We start from the raw sequence: 23101 nt of genomic DNA, 5'->3' as shown, positions 1-23101 counted from the left end.
CGTAGTTCCGCTCTCATTTTAAAACTACGTGTTGGATTGTAATGAAACTTTGCACATACAATAATATGAGGTATATCTAGGTCTGTAATTAGTTTATATAGCTCCAATTTATAAAACAAACGAAATAGAGCAAAAACAAGTTTTGTATGTAAAACTTAAATTCGCTGTATTTTTTTAACTATGGTATCTGAAGCTACAGACATATACCTTATCCTATTGTAAGTACAAAGTTTCAGAACAATCCAGCTAGTCGTTTTAAAATGAGAGCGGAACTACGTTTGTATGAAGAACCAAGCTTGCCGGGGATTAATTGAGCTTATTTAGTCCAAAGAAGTTATTCAAATAATCATTATTAAGTTGCAGGCACTTCGCAGGGCAATTATGAAAGTTTCCTGGCAAGCTATTTTCACGAAGCACAAAAATAAACATAAATTTAAACTCGTGACCAACTTGCACTGCTGCAAATTGGACATTTTGCATAATTTCCAGTATTCATTTCAAAAGCGAGATGCTTTTGTGATTCATTTAGCTTTTAATGCAACGTTGCAAGGAAAATAATTTATATTTTTTACTTTAGCTTGAAAATATGTCAGAAATCCTGTTTTGATTACTTTCGATAGGTAGGTACGTAGAGTCTGGTAACTAAAGATGACAACATACTGTATAAAATGTGACTACTTTGCTCCAAATTTGCTTCAAAATTCGAAATTTTATTACAGACGGACAGACTGACGGACAAACAGACAGACGGACAGTGGACGAGACCCTATTATTAAGACTCCTCTGTCAGTCTGTCCGTCTGACTGTCTGTCACCAGGCTGTATCTCATGAACCGTGATAGATGATGTATTTCTGTTGCCGCTGCGGCTGTAACAACAAATAATAAAAAGTATGGATCCCTCGGTGGGCGAGTCCGACTCGCACTTGTCCGGTATTTTTGTTTAGCTTGTTTGACTGAAAGATAATTTTAGGCATTAAGTCCGACATTTATACTTTTTTGATATAAAGTTTAAATAAACAAATCATTAATAATAGTTTTCTTTGTTTCAGATTTTAGATTGGATTGCTACAAAAAATCAACCAACAGTGAATCGTGAAAGGTGTTTAAATAATTTCAATTATTTAAAAGTGAAATTACATAAATTTATAAAAACTGTATCTACCATCTTCGTAAAAGAGTGAATAATTTTCAACCAATTTAAAGTGAAACAAAGTGTAAGTGTAAACATAAATATCCGCATTAAAAAAAATAACCAATAAAAATAGTGAAACTATAAAAGTACAAGTGTGAAAAATGTGTGAAAGAAATAAAATTCAAGTGTAAAGATAGTGACAGAAGTAGATGTGGCGCGCGTGGGGCTGTAGAGGCCCACGGGTCAATGGTACCACTGGCGGTGTTTCTGGCACTTGGTGAGTAATCGGCACTTTGGTTACAAAAGTGTTAAAATAGTGATAGAAGTAGATGTGGTACGTGTCGCAGCGGCCCACGGGTCAATGATACCACTCGCGGTGTTCCTGGCACTTGGTGAGTAATCGGCACTTTGGTTACAAAAGTTTTAAAATAGTGATAGAAGTAGATATGGTACGTGTCGCAGCGGCCCACGGGTCAATGATACCACTCGCGGTTTTCCTGGCACTTGGTGAGTAATCGGCACTTTGGTTACAAAAGTGTTAAAATAGTGATAGAAGTAGATGTGGTACGTGTGTGGCCGCAGCGGCCCACGGGTCAATCATACCACTCGCGGTGTTTCTGGCACTCGGTGCGTAATCGGCACTTTGGCACTTAAATAATGAGCCTAATAATATTAATAAAAAAATATATTTTTAAAATTACTACAAATGACATTTGCGATGGCCGGGTTGAGTTTTCCGTTTCTGGAAATATCAGAACATCGTTAAGAATACTTGAAATAAAATACTTTGTTTCGATATGCCAAAAAAATACATAATATGTTACATAATATTTTTACACTTAAATGCAACTAAATATGTCGATTGTGGAAGTAGATTTATTTTGATTGTAATAAGATACGGGAGCTGAGATTTAAATAAAAAAATATTTTAGGCGAATAGGTATATCCGTCTCGCTAACGGATATGGCTCCTAAAACTAGTGTGATAAGGACAAACGCCAGGTTAGGCGAGAAATCCTGCGTAAAAATCTCAAAAACCGAGGTTTCGTACTCGACTGTTTTCTCCTACCCTACCAAATTGATATAAAGAATCCTAAATGCAACATAATTGGTTATCTCTGTGGGAGGCGGAGTTTAGTTCGCTCGTAAGGATCGAAGCGAAGGACGTCGGTTAAAAATTCTTGTAAAGGCGTGGTATAAATATGTAGTGCAAAATTATACTGATTTAAACTAACACGATTTTGCACTCATAATTTTAAAACTACCACGGGACTTAATCGCGTACAAACTTACGTTTATTTATGGCCTGACGTTTCGAACGTGACGTTACGTTCGTGGTCACAGGCAGACTGGCGAGGAATTGTATCAACATCTTGCCGCGCGGATTTTGCGAACTACCCGCACTTGATCTTGATTATTAACTTGTACGTACTTAAACATAAGTTTGTACGCGATTAAGTCCCGTGTTCGTTTTAAAATTATGGTGCAAAATTGTTTTGAAACTCGTGTAATACAAGCACAGGTCCTATCAAAGTGCGTGTAACCACCGCAGCGGGAGTCAGTATGGCGACGGATACAAACGATCCCGGAGACGTGTCGCCATGATGATGGATGCAGTGTGACGTGTGACACAGTGGAGTACGACACAGAGCGCCTACCTCGAACCACATTCGACATGTGCCTATGTCACACTTACGTACGAATTTACAAGTGCGGCAGCCGGGGGACGTCGTGGTAGAACGTTTGCGACCCCATGGCGCCCCCATAAACGACAGTGCGGAGAATCAACGCAGGGGATGTTAGTGGGTATTCTCCTCCCCTCCCTCTGACTAACAGAGGGAGCAGGAGGAGCGAGTCCCACATACCACCCCCCCCCCCTTATGGGCTTCCCTTGCCCGGGGGTGAGATGCGTAAAGGCATTTACCCCAGCGACAACAAAAAATTGCGATATTGAGGCAACACGTCAAACGTGGTTCGCGGTAGGCCCTCAGGACAGCTTAGTTAACCTCATGAGGCCTTATGTCATAAATATAGTTGACTATTACTTTACAAATTACTTTTGAAAAAAAAACCGGCCAAGTGCGAGTCGGACTCGCGCACGAAGGGTTCCGTACCATTACGAAAAAAATACAGCAAAAAAAGTCACGTTTGGTGTATGGGAGCCCCATTTAAATATTTATATTATTCTGTTTTTAGTATTTGTTGTTATAGCGGCAACAGAAATACATCATCTGTGAAAATTTCAACTGTCTAGCTATCACGGTTCATGAGATACAGCCTGGTGACAGACGGACAGACAGACAGACGGACGGACAGACGGACAGCGGAGTCTTAGTAATAGGGTCCCGTTTTTACCCTTTGGGTACGGAACCCTAAAAAGTACTCATTCGGCAAACTTTATATTCCGCAAATACATCGCTTCGTAAATAGTCACTAGACAAAATAAAACGATTCGCAAATGTTTTAATTTGTATATGATTACAATTTTAAAATATTAAAAGGGTTTTTAAAATGTCGGCAACGCGCATGGAGCTGCAGGCGTCCATAGGCTACGGTGACTGCTCACCATCAGGCGGGCCGTATGCTTGTTTGCCACCGATGTGGTATTTAAAAAAAATATTTTAAAAAATGTTATGTTCGTTTAAATAATTTTAGAATATCGCCAAATAAAAGTGTAAGTCAGTAAGACATTCGATTGATAAGCATAAGTTTGAGTGGCGGTTCGAACTTGACTTAATTCCCAGGTAGCATTTATACGTCGTTATGACGTCCATTACGTCATTATGACGTATAATTGACGTCATTATGACGTCGCTGACGTCATTTTGCTACCTGGGTTTACTTTCATTGGAGCAGTTAGATTTCTTTTCTTTTTTACAAAAAATCTAGTTAGCACTTCATTTCATTGGCAGTCTTAACCTAACCTACTTTTCTGGCAGTATGTCTTTGTAAGGGTCCTAGTTCTAACCTAATCTAACCTACGATACAAATTTATGGAAAAAATGTACTCATATGACATAGCTGACCTACTGACCACCTTACTATTGTGTTCTTTAATGATACTAAATATTTTATGTTACTCTCATCGGAAGCTTAAAGAAATATTCCAAGGGATTACTTAGGTTAGTTTGTAAACTAGCAAAATAACTATAGTAGCTCATTCATAGTTTATTCTGAGGTTGTGCAATAAAGAGGATTTCTATTGTATTGTATTGTTTATTGTGCTGTAATAAATTTAAATCTCCACAGTAAACTAACATAACTTCGTAAAAAAAAACTTATTATTTTTTTACATTTGTTTTTCACTCACTTAATCATACTTAATGTACGAAATTCACCTAAACGTTCCTCGCTTAAACCTAAAAGAATCAAACCTATCTTTAATTCCTTTCAGAGTCAGACTTTCCTTTCAAAGTGTAACAGACTTTATAATACCTACTCGTAAATTCTGTTCAAGTACCCGGCACACCCAAGTGTACCCCAGCGCCGACCGTCTGCGGCACGCCCACTGCCGATTTATGTTGCCTACCGTACGCTGCGTCCGCGGTTTTTTGGTGGGGAAAAACAAAAGCCTTTTGTTTTTTCCCACCTCTTAGTGCCTACCGCGAACCTCGTTCGACGTGTTGCCTCCCTGTCACACTTACGAACGAATTTACAAGTGCGACTGAGAGAAAACACGTCGAACGTACCAGCCTACCGGTATAGATGTGGGTTTATATAGATGCGGTATTTATTGAGAAGAAATATCATTGTTATATTTGTAAAAATGCCGCCTTTAATTTTCCAGGTTTTCTTTATGTGTGATTTTCTTGTCTTCTTAGTATTTCTTGAGAAAAGCAATAGGTAGGTAGGTAATCATAATTTCACCCGGATCAAGGATTACCTGCCTCATGTTACTAAACAGAGTAGCTCATGTTCGTCCGCCTTATTTTATTAAAAAAACTTCACAAATTTCTTGAGAAATACAATAGTTACAATACAGTATTTCGACCGGATCAAAGATTGCCTACCTCTATTAGACTACCTCGGACTTTAAATCCAACTTTACTCGGTTATTTATTATGTAATACTATAAACAAAAAAATAAGAAAAAACAATCTTAACATAAATAGTAATTTCATAGCTTTAGAATTTCGATATTGTAAGGTAACGTTTTTAAAATAAATAAAAACCGACAAAATTCGATCAAAATTGACACTTGGCGCGTATGTTCTTTCCCGTTCTTTCTTGCGAGATGTGACAAAGACAGTGGCAAACCGATGGAACGGCCTTAAACGGTCTCGCTTACTCGTCCACCTAAATCAGACCTTTAAGGTGGGTTCCCACGGTCCGTGTTATTACAGGTCAGGCACGCCTGTGGATGCCTGTGCGGCTATCCGTCGGGAGTGGGTGACGACAGGCGACCACAGGCCTCATTGGATGCGACCGTTCCCACGATCTGAGGCGCGGTCTGATCTGTAAAACAACGGGCCGCGGGAACCCACCTTTACGCTATTTATTTCTGGAAAAAGATTAGGTGGTAATCTCTTTAACTCCTTTCTGTAAGTCTTAATAATGTCTGTTCAAGTACCCAGCGCACAGAAGTGTACCCCAGCGCCGGCAATTTATGTTACCTACCGTACGCTAAATCCTTTAAACTTTAAGGTTTATTTTTCCTATTTATTATTAGGTATGTGTGATTTTCTTTTCTTAGTATTTCTTTAGAAAAGTACTAGGTAGGTAATCATAATTTCATTTCATTTATTGCACCCGGATCAAGGATTACCTGCCTCATGTTACTAAACAGTCTAGCTTATGTTCGTCCGCCTGGTTAAAAAAGACTGGCTAGTTTCTCTTATTGTGTGCAATCTTCGCAGATTTCTTGCGAAAAACAATATATTATTTCGGCCGGATCAAGGATTGCCTACCTCTAATTATTAAATGATCTCGCTTACTCGTTCACCGAAACCACACCTTTACGTATTTATCTCTTGAAAAGGTGGTAATTTCTTTAACTCCTTCCTGTAAAAGTCTTAATAATTTCTGTTCAAGTACCCGGCGCACACAAGTATACCCCAGCGCCGGCCGCCTGCGGCACGCCCACTGCCGATTTATGTTGCTTCCTGTACGCTGCGTTCGCGGTTTTTTCTCACCTCCTCACCTCTGGTTTAGATGAAATTATAATTAGATGCGGTATTTTACTCGAACATGCGCGGACATATCATTGTTATGGTAGTATAAATGGAAAGTGTAACAATTTGGTTTGAGAAAAGACACCGGTAATGGATTTTTAGGGTTCCGTACCCAAAGCGTAAAAACGGGACCCTATTACTAAGTCTCCATTCTCCGTCTGTCCGTCTGTCTGCCACCCACAAGGCTGTATCTCATGAAACGTGATAGTTAGTTAAAATTTTCACGTTGCCGCTATAACAACAAATACTAAAAAGTACGGAACCCTCGGCTTCTAACCTTTAATTAATTCAAATAAACAATTGTAGAGTTGCTCGCTCCGCAAATGCTATTACGGTTCCAAATTTAACCTCTTGCGTCCACAAAAATCCCTAACTATATATAGTAGATATACCAGAAACTCAATTTTGAACCTTCGTGTCTTTGAAATAGAGTAGAATATTTAATAATTATTTACTGTCGGTTATGACGTTATTATTGTAACAAGTCGGACCCTTTGATGTTCTCTAAATAGCTTGAAATGTTTCTTTAGGGTTTTGCGTATTTAAACAGCCTCAAAACAATGTATTTTGAAGCTTTTGTTTCCGTAATGTCTAAGATTAATTTTTGCCTGAGTTCCACGGTCTTTTATATAAAAGTTGCAATATTTTGATTTGTGATGTTGATTTTTTGTTTAATTTAATCAAATTTTAAAGATTTCTACGTGTAGCTAGTATAAGTATCGGCAAGCATATCGGCAGCAATCGATGCGAAAGTAATTCTGTCTATCTGTTACCTGAGCTTTTTTTTGCCATTTTTATTTATGTGAACTTTTTTGCAACTTTTGTGTTATTTCTACTCAGAATCACGAGCTCTTTCCGATCCTAATGGGATATAAAAATGTGCCAAGGTTTTTTCTATTGTGTTACAATTTCCCTATATACTTTGTATGGCGGTAATAAAAAGGAAAGTTTGAAAAATGTATGGAAATTTTGGAACACTTTTTTTCTCCTATGAGGATAAAAAGGGCTCGTCATCCTGACTAGAAACACAAAAGTGGCAAAAAAGGTCACATAAATAAAAATGGCAAAAAAATAGAGAAACGCTCACCTATTCACGATACCAATGAACCGATTTTTAATGTGGTATGGTGATATAGTTTGGGACCCGGGGAAGGACATAGAATAGTTTTTAATTATCAATTATCATCATTGTAGTGTGTGTACGGAACCCTCCATTTATACGTGGTTTAACACGCACTTAGCCGTTTTTTTTTTTTGTTCCATAAATACTAGTATTTTTAAAGTTTATTAGGAAATTGTGTATGATTTAGGGACTCTTATTTTTATTGTATATTTACTTGTTTCTTAGGGTTCTGTACCCAAAGGGTAAAATGGGACCCTATTACTAAGACTCCGCTCTGTCTGTCTGTCTGTCTGTCTGTCTGTCTGTCCGTCTGTCCGTCTGTCACCAGGCTGTATCTCATGAACCGTGATAGCTAGACAGTTGAAATTTTCACAGATGATGTATTTCTTTTGCCGCTATAACAACAAATACTAAAAACAGAATAATATAAATATTTAAGTATTTTGCGTAATGGTACGGAACCCTTCATGCGCGAGTCCGACTCGTACTTGGCCGGTTTTTTAAATATATATACCGCCAGACAACATAGTGAAATAGTATTCACAAAAGAATGGCGGTTAAGGCGCTAACAAAAGCCAGGGTTGTATTTTATTTGTGTTAGCGGGTACCTCATTCATATGGTTTAATATCGTTCCCACTCGAGACTAGCAATATACTGAAACGCTACACCAGGTGCTGCCCCCTACCATAGAAATCTCTAAATAAAACAAAGTTCATGAAATAAAACTATGAAAACGGATTATATCGCGTATATTGAATAATACATCCCGACGTTTCGAACCCTTTACAGCGTTCGTGGTCAACGGGTGACTGAGGAAAAACTACAAACTTTAGTTAGTTACTATCATAAACTATAAACTTTAATAAGATGAAGATAAGACATAAGATAACACAGACAACATACACACATACAGTACCGGCCAATAATATATCACCTTTGAGTGTTTTTGTATGAGCTTGTATAGAGTAAACAATATAGGTTATAATTCTGTTTTTTTATTCCATAGACTAAAATGACATTTCATGTGGTACTATGAAATGTCATGTCTTAGATTGTAGATTGCATATTTTACTAGTCATTTTATACAAAGATATGATGAATATTGCAATGAAATAATGTGAATTACAGTAGGATACTCAGCATATTACTAAAAAACCTCTAGTAAAAAAATTAAGGTAACAATACATTTTTAAAAACCCTCTATGAAAAAACCATTGCATGAGACCAATTTTTCTCATCGGCCGTACAAAGGAATACTATTAGACTACCTAAAACAGTGAGGTGGAAGTTACTCACAAATATAAAAAAAGTTATACAGTAAAAACATGGAGGTGATATATTATTGGCCGGTACTGTACATACATAGGATAAGTTCGCCTTTGTATACATTTACTGTATTCTTTCTGTGTTATGTACTTGTTTTGTGCAATAAAGTGTTTACTACTACTACTACTACTACTACTACTATTACTGCAATTACCACCTATACGCAGATGACGTCCAACTTTACTGCTCAGCCCGACCAAGTGAGTTTGACGAAGCAATAGTTAAAATAAGTGAAGACCTGGAAAATATCTCCACTTGGGCAGATAATAACGGGCTACTATTGAATCCACTCAAATCAAAGTTTATGATATTGGGATCCAAGGTGCACATATCTAGGATTTTAAATAATGAGCCAAAGATCAGCATAAGGGGATCACTGATCGAACGCGTAGATGAGGCAAGAAACCTGGGGTTAGTGATGGACAGCCAGCTAAGGTTTGAGAAGCATATAGGAGAATTGGTGAAGTCGTGTTTTTATCGCTTGAAGGTTTTGTACCAAATTCGAAACCTTCTAAGCGAGGAAATACGTAAGTTGCTGTGCGAATCGCTGGTTCTCTCCAAGTTAAACTACGCAGATATTGTGTATGGGCCACGACTGCTGGAAAAAACTCGCCGTCTTATCCAAAGAGTCCAAAATGCTTGTTTCCGTTTTTGTTGTTCAATCTCGCCGAGAAGTCATATCACACCTTACTTAAACAAAGCGTCCATATTAAACATGTCCTCTCGTACCTACATCTTGCGAGTCTGCTATTTGGCGTTTTGAATGACAAAAAGCCCGAATACCTGTTTACCAAAATTCGTATATCCTCTTTCCATAAACGACACGGTACTCGTTCCACCAGACGATGTCTCCTAGAAGCACATCCTCACAAAACCGTTGCTTTTACAGGCTGCTTTCGGTATCTCGCAACCAGGTGTTGGAACAATATTCCTCCACCTATTCGTGTTATGAAAACTAAGCGTAGTTTCAAATTTCATTTCAAAAAATTCCTTTTAGAGAAGCAAAGTTTGGGAATTCCTCACGGTTACCTGGTTGCTGATTACCGAATTTAGTCTTAGTAATCCTGCTTAAAAATAAAAATAAAGATTTTCTCTAAATCACATTTGACACTACATACATGCTAACCACACTGACACTTCTATGTCACTGTTGAAGATGTGTAAACATGATCACAGTTTCCGAACGAACAATTACTTTACTTATATTGCCACTTGGTGTCGCTACTGTCAATGCGAAATTAAAAATTGCACTTATCATTGTTGTTAACTTCTATCTTACATTAAAACTGTTAATTAGCTATTCTATTCGGCGTATTATTTCCTCAGGTTATGGGCATAAACGCAATATAGAACTGAGGTTAATTATTTTAATCGTAGTAAAGTCAGTACAACAAGTAATTCGCGAAATAATTTGACCCGGGAACAATGGCTACGTCGTCGTCTAACCTGCAAATTGAAAAATTAGCCGGTCGCGAAAACTACTCGACGTGGAGGTTCGCAGTCAAATCGTATTTGGAGCACGAAGATTTATGGGAATGTGTTGATCCGGGAGTAGAAGTGGATGCTAAGAAAGACATTAAGGCCAAGTCCAAGATTATTTTGTTAGTAGAACCAATCAACTACGTTCATATTGAAAACGCAAAAACATCACGAGATGTGTGGTTAAATCTACAAAATGCATTTGAGGACTCCGGGTTGTCAAGAAAAGTGGGATTGTTACGTGATTTAATCAACACTTCGCTCGATAATTGCTCAAATATAGAAGATTATGTGAATAAAATTATGAGCTCTGCATACAAGTTAAGGAATATAGGCTTCGAAGTGGGAGATGAGTGGCTAGGCACACTCATGCTGGCGGGCCTACCAGAGAATTACAAACCAATGATCATGGGTCTCGAGAGTTCCGGCGTCAAGATATCATCAGATTTTATAAAGACTAAACTGTTACAAGAAGTGAAAAGTTCAGAGTCGTCTGCGTTCTTGACTAAAGGGAAGAGTACTTTTCACCAAAATACAAAGCCCAAAGGAAAAGGTCCACGTTGCTTCGGTTGCAATCGATATGGACATTTCAAGACTCAGTGTCCAGCGAAGAAAACTAGTAATGTTCAACATAGTTTTTCAGCAGTTTTTTCAGCATGCAATTCGTTAATAGATAAAGATGCTTGGTATGTAGACTCAGGTGCGACAATGCATATGACAAGATGTCCAGAATGGATGTACGATTTACAACCACCTCCGGTCCAGAAGATAATGGTGGCAAATAAAGCTTATGTCAAGGTTGAGAATATGGGTAAAGTAAATATTCAAACAGACACATGTAAAGATGGTTGTCCTATCCAGGTGAGAAAAGTTTTATTTATTCCTGAATTGGGTGCAAACTTGTTATCGGTCAGTCAATTAACAAAGAATGACTGCACAGTGGAGTTCACAAAACAAGGCTGTTATATTTTTGATGCCAACAAGAATCTCATAGCAACTGGACAAGCAATCAATGACTTGTATAAGCTTAATACTGTAACTGGCAGTGCATGTGCTGTCTTTTGTGCAAGTAAGGCAGATCTTGCCACCTGGCATAAACGGATGGCTCATCTGAATATGGCTGATGTGAAGAAGTTACAGGAGTGTGCTGAAGGCATAAATATTACTAATAAGCAGATTGATACTGTATGCAAACCCTGTTGTGAAGCAAAACAAACACGATTACCATTTCCGCATTCCGGTTCTAGAGCTACTGCATTGCTAGAAATAGTGCATTCAGATCTATGTGGTCCGATGGAGGTACCATCAGCCGGTGGTGCCAGATACTTCATAACTTTCATAGATGACTATTCCCGCAAAGTATATGTATATTTTCTAAAGAACAAAATGGATATTACAACGGTTTTCAAGACATTTAAAGAAGAGGTGGAAAATGAGTTAGAAAGAAAGATAAAAGTATTTAGGAGCGACAGAGGGACAGAATACTGTAACAAAGATTTTTCTGGATTTCTAGCAGCTTCCGGCATCAGACACCAGACCAGTGCTCCGTACACGCACGAGCAGAACGGATTGGCAGAGAGGATGATGAGAAGTCTGGTAGAGCGTGCAAGGTGCATGCTTTTTGATGCAAAGCTGAAGAAAAATCTATGGGCTGAAGCAGTTGCCTGTGCTGCTTATATCATCAACAGATCACCGTCACGAGTTTTGGATGAGGTAACACCATACGAGAAATGGACAGGTAAGAAACCTAACATTTCACACCTTAAGATATTTGGAACTAAGGCTATGGTACACATTCCAAAAGAAAAACGCCTAAAATGGGACCGTAAATCACAAGAATTAATTTTTGTAGGCTATTGTGATAATACAAAGGGCTACAGGTTGTTAAATCCTATTAATGGAAATATGGTGATTAGCAGGGATGTTATATTTATTGAGGATGGTAAAAGCACTGAAAATATGACACAGAAACCCATTTCAGGGCCACAGTTGACCACAGTCTCTCTTAGTTCCGATGAACAGACACAGGAGAGTGAAGATATAACAAATACTGATGATAGTACAGAGACAATACAGAATGAAACTACATCATCAGATTCTGAAACATCCTTTGACAGCTGTGTAATGAATACTAATGATGAGACATATTACCCCAGTGGTAGTGACAGCAATGAAAGTCTTGAAAGACAAATCACTTTGAGATCCCATCAGAAACATTTTGCTCCAGGTAATAATTTCATGTGTGTTCAGATTTCAGATCCGCTGACTGTAGAAGAAGCTTTGTCGAGTTCTAACGCTCAACACTGGAAAGATGCTATGGAAGAGGAGTATCGGTCCTTAATGGAGAATAATACATGGGAAATTACTACTCTACCACCGGGCAAGCGTCCAATACCATGTAAGTGGGTCTTCAAAACCAAGACAAATGAAAATGGAGCAATAGTGAAGTACAAGGCACGGCTCGTTGTCAAAGGATGTTCTCAAAAACCAGGCATAGACTACACTGAAGTATACTCACCAGTTGTCAGGTACGCTTCTTTAAGATATTTATTTGCCTTAGCGGTTAAATATGACCTAGATATATGTCAGATGGATGCCGTGTCAGCTTTTCTTCAAGGCGACATTGAGGAGGAGATCTACATGAAGCAACCGCCTATGTATGGCAACAACGGTGAGCAAGTATGCCGGTTAAATAAATCACTGTACGGTTTGAAACAGGCCAGCCGGCAGTGGAACAAGAAGATTGATATGACATTGAGAGAAATGGGACTCTCACGTTCAAAGTTAGATCCTTGTATCTATTATAAAATAGTAGATAGTAGCAACATGTTTTTTCTGGCCATTTATGTTGATGACCTTGTGTTTTTCACCAATAATCAGGAGACAAAACACTACTTTAAAGAAGAGTTACATAAAAAATTTAAAATTAAAGATTTAGGAGACATTAATTATTGTCTTGGCATACATGTAGAGAGAGATAGGACCAAAGGTATCTTGTATTTGGACCAAAGAAAATATATACAAGAAGTATTAAACAAATTTGGCATGTCTGATTGCAAAAGTGTACAAACACCAATGGATTTGAATAATAAGCTAATTGGAACTACTGAAAATGCCGAGATTTTAGATAATGTTCCTTATCAGGAAATAATTGGTTGTTTGTTGTACATCTCACAAGTTACTAGACCGGACATAAGTTTTGTCATAAATATGTTGAGCAAATATAACAAAAAACCAGAGATGCAGCACTGGGTTGCGCTGAAGCGTGTTATGCGCTATTTAAAAGGCACTCTTGATTACAGGCTGAGCTATAAGCAAGACTGTCAGGAAACCATGGCTCATGGATACTGCGATGCAGACTGGGCAAGTTCAGGAGATGACAGGCGTTCCTGTACTGGCTATACATTTCAGTTCCAGGGAGGAACAATCAGCTGGAACTCTAGACGTCAGCCTACCGTCGCGCTTTCTACAACAGAAGCGGAATATATGTCTCTATCGTCGTGCGTACAAGAGGCTTTGTGGCTTAAACAATTTCAAGAAAATTTGTGGCCACAACTGAAGAATGAAGCCTTAGTAATTTACAGCGATAATCAGAGCTCTATAAAACTTTCAGGTTCTGACGGATATCATTCCAGGACGAAGCACATCGATGTGAGGCACCATTTTGTCCGTGATAAGGTACTTGAAGGAGCCATTGAGGTGCGCTATGTACAGACAGACAAGATGATTGCAGACTCTCTTACTAAAGCAACGTCGCACACGAAATTAGCATATTGTTCTTCCAAGATGGGATTATGTTTAAGGGAGGATGTTGAAGATGTGTAAACATGATCACAGTTTCCGAACGAACAATTACTTTACTTATATTGCCACTTGGTGTCGCTACTGTCAATGCGAAATTAAAAATTGCACTTATCATTGTTGTTAACTTCTATCTTACATTAAAACTGTTAATTAGCTATTCTATTCGGCGTATTATTTCCTCAGTCACAACTATGTGCAAGCATTAAATGTCTCCATAGTTTAAACTGTGTCACTAGTTATTTATTAATAATTAATTAGGTAAGTACTAACTTTCGACTATTTCATTATTTTCCACTGTTTTTTGTTGACGTGATCAGGTCCTGGCAGAAAATCAGTGCTTTTCCTAATGGGTGAAGCGTAATACTGAGCCAGAACCTTTTTGTTTTGCTGCGACGCACACAGGATTTTTATTTGTATAAAACAGTATTTTTATGTATTTTTTTCCTTTTCCTCTACATATTATGTAAAAATCGGTGTGACTTATTTGTTGTTGTAATTTTTATTTATTTTCTGGATTGTTCTGTGTACCTATGTCATTTCTGTATTTGAATATTTTGTGTGTATTGTGGCAAACAAATAAACAGTTTATCTATCTATCTATCTATCTATCTATTACTACTACTACTATTACTACTACTACTACTACTACTACTACTACTACTACTACTACTACTACTACTACTACTACTACTACTACTACTACTACTACTACTGCTACTACTACTATTACTACTACTACTACTACTACTACTACTACTACTACTACTACTACTACTACTACTACTACTACTATTACTACTACTATTACTACTACTACTACTACTACTTTAAGGCTGGTTGTAGATGCAAAAATCGGTTCATAAGGCTAGTTGTACAATGCAACTATTTTCAAGTATAGATATAGTTGCCGGACCCATATTGGGATACCCTCCTACAATTTAGGAGGGAATTAAATCTTCTCGGGTCGGAGGTGTAGGGTTGGAGTAGCTTTATCGCGTATATATATATCGCGGAAGTTGCGCTCTCGTTTTTAAATCGACATTCTAAAATAACATAAAATTCGCCATGATTTATCTTACATTGGGCCAACTTTAACCTTTTGATTAGAATTTGCCCTTGCAAATTTACGTGACTCCATGTATCTCATGTACATTTATTTTTTTACATAAATAGGTACGTCGCAATCAAAAATGATTTTTGTAACCTGCTGTCTGTTTACTTTTCCTGGATTTTTATGGCATTTACTTTATCAAAAGCGATTTAAGGATGACTCACGTTAGACCGGGCCGTGTCCGGGCCGGTGCTTTCGGCGCTTAGTTTTCTATGACAAGACAGGTGATCACGTGATGCTTTCCATAGAAAACGAAGCGCCGAAAGCTAAGGCCCGGACAAGGCCTGGTCTAACGTGTATATAGGTATATTTGTTTCATTTAAAAAATTAACTTTTTTTTTATAAAATATTTTTTTTTTCACCTCAAATCTTTATATCTCAAAAGTGAATTCCAATAGTAACGCCGAGAGAAAGGAAATAGGAAACGCTCTATCCTTTGCGCTGACTTATAGCGGTTCACAGCCGTAGAACACCGCAGTTGCTCTGATAATTAGGTTGGGACTACTTGGGACCATCTTTACTCTCGGAACCGTTGCAATCTATACAGGATTTAATTCAATTAAATTCATTTTCCCCTCACTAGCTCGGAAAGCCGTCTATTATCCTTTAAAACAAGCGGGGAAAAACGCATTTTATCCACTAGTGGGGAAAGCAATTTGACCTTGGATGGAGCGTGTTTAAGTAGCTTGACAGATAACAAAACGTAAAACGCTCATAATAATGGTTCGTTCGATATTAATTATCATTAAATAAATGGTTTGAGAATCTAATAAAAAATACCAGATTTAGCTTTATTTAATGATTTTAAGTCATAAACCTTAAAATTCCATAAGAAACGTTTGATTTTTTATAATGATGTTAAATATAATCCTGATCGCACAAGTTGAGTCGATGCAATTTCAAAACGCATCGTTGACATTTCATACGTCAGAACAGAAATGTCAACATTGTCAACAAAATTTTTACTGTTCTTCTCACCGACTCACGTGAAAATCAGAATTTCTGGTGTTTTCTGTTATAATATCGTAAAAAAATTAGTGATTCCAGTGATGAAGATGATCTAACGCCTGTGGATGTTGCACTTTCCTCGCTATAGTGAGGGGAAAAGTTTTGTGTTACACACGGGTGCAAATGTATTTTACTTCTCGTGTGTTGAAACACTCGCTGCGCTCAGGATTCTTTTTTATATTACTATAGAATCCTTTCGCTTGCTCATGTTTCAATTCCACACTCGCGGGTAAAATACAATTTTGCACCCTTGTATAACAAATAACTATTATTTGTCGAAAAGCAGGTAGGTGTTACTTAACACTGATTAAAACTTTCACGATTTTTACTCATTATTATTCACAACGACGGGACTTAATCGCGTAAAGTAAGTAAATTTACCTTCCGACTTTAAACTTATTTTACACGATTAAGTCCCGTCGTTGTGAATAATAAGGTGTTATTCACATTACATATAATTAAGTGTTCCATTTTTGGCCATATGAAGCCATATATTTAACGTGGCGGTGTAGCTCATGAGATACAAATTAATGTTAAAATTCTAATTGTTAAATGTCAAATTAAAGCATATACCTAAATTATATAATTTAGAGAACATATCACATATTATACAATATATACATGCATCAAAACAGTTCGCTGTCATCTGTGCCATTTTCAATCAAAAGCGCATGTCAGTAATGCGCTATTTCCATATAGCTTCAATTAGAAATCAACCTTATTAAACAAGCGACAATGTGGTACCTTTTAGTTAATAACGTCACATTTACTTATTCGTATACAGGGTGGCTAAAAATAAGTAAATCGTTGCTAGGGAGGTTTTGGGATACTGAGCAACTTTTACTATGGGACCAACCACAAAATCGCGAAATTTTTTTTGAGAGGTATGTCAGGACGTAGCAAGTGGAAATCCGTGGTCTCTGCCTACCCCTCCGGGAAATAAAGTGATTATATGTATGTATGTATGTATGTATATAATATATGTTAATTTTAACTACTCGTAGTAATTCTTCTTCTCCTTGTCCTTTTCCCATTATTTGGGGTCGGCTCTCCTAGTTATATTTCGCCAGGCTTCTCGGTCCTGGGTCGTCTCAGGCGGGATTCGGGCTTCTTCCATATCCCTCTTTACTTTTGCCAGCCATGTCAGTCGGGGTCTTCCTCGTCGCGATTGTGTGGGGAACATATCTAGCACCTTGCGTGTCATGTGTTCGGGTTCTTGGCGCATGACGTGCCCAAACCATCGAAGTCTCCCTTCGGTTATTTTTTCTGGTAAAGGTCTCACTTTAAAACTACCACGGATGTAGGTGTTACGGATGCGGTCTAGTAAGGTGACACCACCGGCCCAGCGCAGCATTTTCATTTCGGCGGCGTGAAGTTTATCCTCTAGCTGTTTTTTGAGGGGCCAGCACTCGGCGCCGTACGCCATGGCCGGACGGACTGCCGCTTTGTAAACTTTTCCCTTAATGGTTACCGGCATTCTCTTGTCACATAAGACACCAGTTAGGTCTTTCCACTTCATCCAACCAGTGTTTATTCTGTGGGAGACATCGGCATTAATGGTACCATCGCTGGAAATGACCGAGCCTAGGTATTTAAAGCTGTTAACCTGATTTAATGGCGTTCCTTCCAAGGTGATGATATGGAGGTTTCGGTTACCGCTTCAGTTAATTGATATAAATAAAATATTAAAGTATATAAACTGTAGATAAAATCGTGGTTGCCCACGTAAAGTGCGAGATTACGAAGAAATGATGGCTTTAGACAGCGAGACAGAATATTTACCTCAAATCTAAGATTCACTAATTCTCTCCATTATAACTCGGACCATAAGTCTGGCATAAGAACCCTTTACCCGTACTTCCTTGACATATTAGGGTTGCTATTAATAGGCCCTTTATAATAACGACCCTATATTCAAAACTTTATTGAACCCTTCGAAGGGCTACGAACTTATATTAGTTGACCTATTGTTTAAGTCCTGCCCTTTTTTTTAGAAACTAAATATGATTTTCAATTGAAATAGATATATTTTACCTATATACAGGCAATTATTTTATTTGTTGATTTTTTTTCGTCATATTTTGATACAATTTGGTAAGTTTAAAGAACAAACAAGAAATCCCAAATCGGGACAGCAAAATTTATGTAGTTTTCTGGCGGCCTAGACTTTTACGATCGCTTGGGCTCGCCATCGAATCGCTTTGTGTCTCTCTATCACTCTTCCATATAAGTGCGACAGTGACAGTTGTGTTTTGTTCACTACGGAGCGTTAGCGATTGGTATGTTATTTATTTATTATTTTAAACTTTATTGCACAATATAACAAATAAAGTACAAATGGCGGACTTAATGCCTAAAGGCATTCTCTACCAGTCAACCACCAGGCTAAACAGAAACAGTGATAGGTGCAGGCATTGAACAAAAAAAAAAGCAGAATAGGTAACTTAAAACAAAAAATATAGCGATAAATAATACACACTACCGAAAATAAACTTACATATACATACTATACATACTATAATTAATATGTTGTCTATGTCTACACTCTACGGGGCCTGTTTACTTACGAAAATGCCATACGATTTCGTAACTGAGAAGATTTTGAACAACAAACGGTGATATTGGGCTCAATTCTCACTTAATATTAAAGTAAATTAAAAACTGTAATAGATGTCATATATTAAAGAAAAAGTGACGAAGCCTTCCAGTGGTGAAGGCCGGATTCGAACACAACGATTCGATTACAACGTAAATCCGTAAGGAGTTCGTTTAGGAGGTGCAAGCGCGCACTGCTTGCCCTTAGAGCTGGTCAAAGACGCCTAGTCTTACTAAGATGACATATAGTCGAGAAATTCGGACGGGCACCGCCGTGGCGGGGTGGCCTAGGGGTTCATGGCGTTAGCCGCGATAGCTAAAGACGCCGGTTCGAATCCGGCCTTCACCACTGGAAGGCTTCGTCACTTTTTCTTTAATATATGACATCTATTACAGTTTTTAATTTATATATAGTAGTGTGACTACTTAAAAAACACAAATCAAAATATTTAATAAAATAATTTGATTTGTTCCCAAACTTGTTCATAGATGGCAGCACCAGTCTCTCTCGCTACAACGTAAATCCGTAAGGAGTTCGTTTAGGAGGTGCAAGCGCGCACTGCTTGCCCTTAGAGCTGGTCAAAGACGCCTAGTCTTACTAAGATGACATATAGTCGAGAAATTCGGACGGGCACCGCCGTGGCGGGGTGGCCTAGGGGTTCATGGCGTTAGCCGCGATAGCTAAAGACGCCGGTTCGAATCCGGCCTTCACCACTGGAAGGCTTCGTCACTTTTTCTTTAATATATGACATCTATTACAGTTTTTAATTTATATATAGTAGTGTGACTACTTAAAAAACACAAATCAAAATATTTAATAAAATAATTTGATTTGTTCCCAAACTTGTTCATTAAAGTAAATGTTTACATAAATCCTGACTTATCTATTCTATTGTTAGTAGAAAAAAACGAACAATTGCAAGTCGGACTCGCCCACCGAGGGTTCCGCACTTTTTAGTATTTGTTGTTATAGCGGCAACAAAAATACATCATCTGTGAAAATTTCAACTGTTAATAGCTAACACAGTTCACGAGATACAGCCTGGTGACAGATAGAAAGACGGACAGGCAGATGGACAGTCTTTATAATAGGGTCCCGGTTTTACCCTTTGGGTACGGAACCCTAAAAAGGAAAGCGTGCATTTATGTCTAACATACATTTAATCCATATGCTACATTGGTTATGTGAAAGATCTTTGCGAATAGCCAAGGCCTTAATTAGAGATCGGTCGGCAGATACCACGTAAAAAAGAATTGGTTCCAGATTAGAAAGGGTTCCGCAGTCGAAGCACTGTGTAGAATTTATTGGCCATTAGTATATGGGTGGTTAATTTATTGGAAACTTGGTTGGATTGCTAATTTAGTTGCTAAGACGTTAGTAGAAAAGCTTGTAAGAGCAAAAAAGAAGTTTAAATAAATTTTAGAATCCTAAGTAATTGAAAACTAAGTTTTAATAATGTATAATCTAGATAAAGTCAGAAGAAATCCCTTATAGGGATAAGTCCGCCTTTGTACATTGTATATATTTTTGTTCTTTTATTGTATTTGTAATCTGTCTTATGTACAATAAAGTGTTTACATGCATACATACATACTAACTGTAAAATATGACAAATTATATCCAAATGAATCATCACTTAAAATCGATTCTACCAGCAAGCATGAGGAAACTACTTACTTACTCAAAATTTGCATCAAATTATTTTGCCACTTTTGTGGATAAAATAATATTTTCTCATAATTTTTTTTTTAAATCGTTTATTTCAGATCTGCATTGATCCATAACGGTGTTAGTATAAAAAAAAAACTAAAAACTATGGATCATAAGTACATAAGTTATGGATCATAAGTTATGGATAAGTAGGGATCATAAGTTTATGATCCCTATTTAGAGAGCGTGTACGCAAAAACGGCATAAAAACCACTTTTGTTGTATGGGAGCCCTACTTAAATATTTATTTGATTCTGTTTTTAGTATTTGTTGATAACAACATTTACAGCATTTAAAAATACATCATTTGTGAAAATTTCAACTATCTAGCTATCACGGTTCATGAGATACAGCCTGGTGACAGACGGACAGACAGACAGACAGCGGAGTCTTAGTAATAGGGTCCCGTTTTTACTCTTTGGGTACGGAGCACTAAAAACATTCTAGAACAATTAAATCATTTTACGGTTTAGACTCACTTGTTTTAGTCACTCGCGCGACATGTTTCGGAGAGCCTAGGTCTCCTTTCTCAAGCACTAATAGTGCGAGCAGCGTTCACGACGACCGTGTATTGCGTACACGGTAAATGATTTAATGTTAGTATGGCTCACAACAGTTTAAACTCGATTCTAGAACAAGCTAAAAATGCCAACTTTCACAAAGTTTGCTAAAAAGAAAATTTTGCAAAAAACTTTCGAGCGTGCTGTTAAAAAATACGACAGTGAAACTAGTTTGCACCTTATTATAAATTTAAAAAGTTTGCTTGAATCTGTTTTTTTGTAACTGAGGTTTATTTGTGGCTACGTTTTTCAAGATTTTTTTTATTGTTTACATGAACCGTGATAGCTAGTTGAAATTTTCACAGATGACGTATTTCTGTTGCCGCTATAACGAAGCATTGTGGTATCATTTGCAGACGATTGTATTCTGTGTACTACGCAGGCGAACAAGACGCGAACGCCAAGCGACGCGGCGCGACGCGGCGCGGGGTGAATCCATCCTTTGATACCTATATAAGAATCGAATTGAGAAGGTACAGAGACGCTTTTTAACACATTTAGGATATTCCTCTTCCAAACGCCGTAAACTCACATCATATAGTAAACGAATGAAATTCTTTAGATTTATTTCACTAAGTAACAGGAGAAAAGTGCTAGATTTAATGTTCCTCTACAAATTAGTTAATAGTAAGGGGCTGGATTGCCCAGAATTGTTAAGTAAGATTAAAATAACTATTCCTGCTAGGCTACCTCGTCCTGGTTTGTATAAACTGTTTAGCATTCCATTTGGAAAAACAAATTTAGGTCGTAATTCTGCCCTTTTAAGAATGGCAAAATCATACAATCACGTCCCAGGCTCTGCGGGAGTTGACATATTCAACGACAAACTTGAACAGTTTAAAAGAAAGGTAACGAAATATGTTGGCTCACTGGATGTCCCAAAGTAGTTAGTTAGTCATAGTTTCTTAAAAATTCTAAAGTAATACTTAATAAAATATTAATAAAATATTTTTATAGTAAATATTTTAGTTAATGTAATGTACTAATTTCATATAGCCATAAGTTTACTGCATGTTCACTATTGTTCACAGGTACAAGACACTTATATAAGTTGTGGTTACCTATAATTAGATAAGCATCAGTCATGATTGTTATATAGATTTAAGAGCATGTAAGATGTATTATCTGTTGGTAATCCTAAATAAAGAAAAAAAATATATATATATATCTCGTTGCGAACGCGAACGCCGTGGCGTGGGCCCGCCGCGCCGCGCCGCACCGCACCGCTTCGCTTCGCTTCGCGTTCGCGATTGACACTGACCTGACACTGACATGCTAGAGTTTGCGTTACTTACTTTCTGTGCATCTCGCCCGTACTCGCATATTAGTGCGAGCGAGATGTATAGAAAGTATGTTGCGCACACGTTAGCGAATATGTCAGTGCCAAACTCGTGGTAAGGCTACTGAAGAGCAAAATCGTTCATCGCACGTTTGTAATTCGGAATTTAAAGACTCCTTTTAATATGCATCGGGGTGATTTCGAAAACGTAGTTCAATAACCGCAAATGTTTACGTAACGAACCACAAGAGCAAAATCCCTCTTTCATTAAGAACGTAGCAAATTGAAACGAGATCAAATGTGTATTTGTTTTAAGCAGTGTGGAAAATCTTCTAGCTAACGCAAAGGCTAGCTTTTGCAGCTAGTTCATCAGAATGTATACGGAGACCGATTGTTTTAATAACTTGATATGGTTTTGATACGTCTTTACCGCGTCTGTGTCCTTGGTCGTGAGCACCAATCATCGTTAGGTTAGAAGCTCACGACGATTGGTGCTACTAATAATAGTAGTAGTAGTAGTAGTAGTAGTAGTAGTAGTAGTAGTAGTAGTAGTAGTAGTAGTAATAGTAGTAGTAGTAGTAGTAGTAGTAGTAGTAATAATAGTTTAGTAGTGTGCAAATAAATGATTGATTGATTGATTGAGTTCAAAGATTGCTGCTGATGAAATGCAATCAGGAGTCTCAAAAATTCTCTCTCACTTAAGTGTCCCACTGACAATCGAACTAATAGTGAATAGTGTCATGCTTCAAAACTTGTATCATCGAATTAGGCATTTCACAAAATAATACGAGGTTACCCAGG

At 37.6% G+C, this 23101-nt stretch overlaps 1 protein-coding gene across 1 annotated transcript in view; it reads left to right on the top strand.

Moving 5' to 3' along the window:
* Positions 1-1264: 1264 nt before the first annotated feature.
* Positions 1265-23101, top strand: part of LOC134751291 (uncharacterized) — a 53649-nt gene continuing 31812 nt past the window's right edge. The window contains exon 1 of the mRNA XM_063686675.1: positions 1265-1410. Coding sequence (XP_063542745.1) covers positions 1380-1410 — 31 coding nt within the window. The 5' untranslated portion in view covers positions 1265-1379. The remainder of the gene's footprint in view (positions 1411-23101) is intronic.

Source organism: Cydia strobilella, chromosome 21 (genome assembly GCF_947568885.1).
Source record: "Cydia strobilella chromosome 21, ilCydStro3.1, whole genome shotgun sequence".
Taxonomy (NCBI): Eukaryota; Metazoa; Arthropoda; class Insecta; order Lepidoptera; family Tortricidae; genus Cydia; species Cydia strobilella.
Note: the sequence above shows the minus strand (reverse complement) of the source record. Positions and strands in the feature narration are given on the sequence as shown.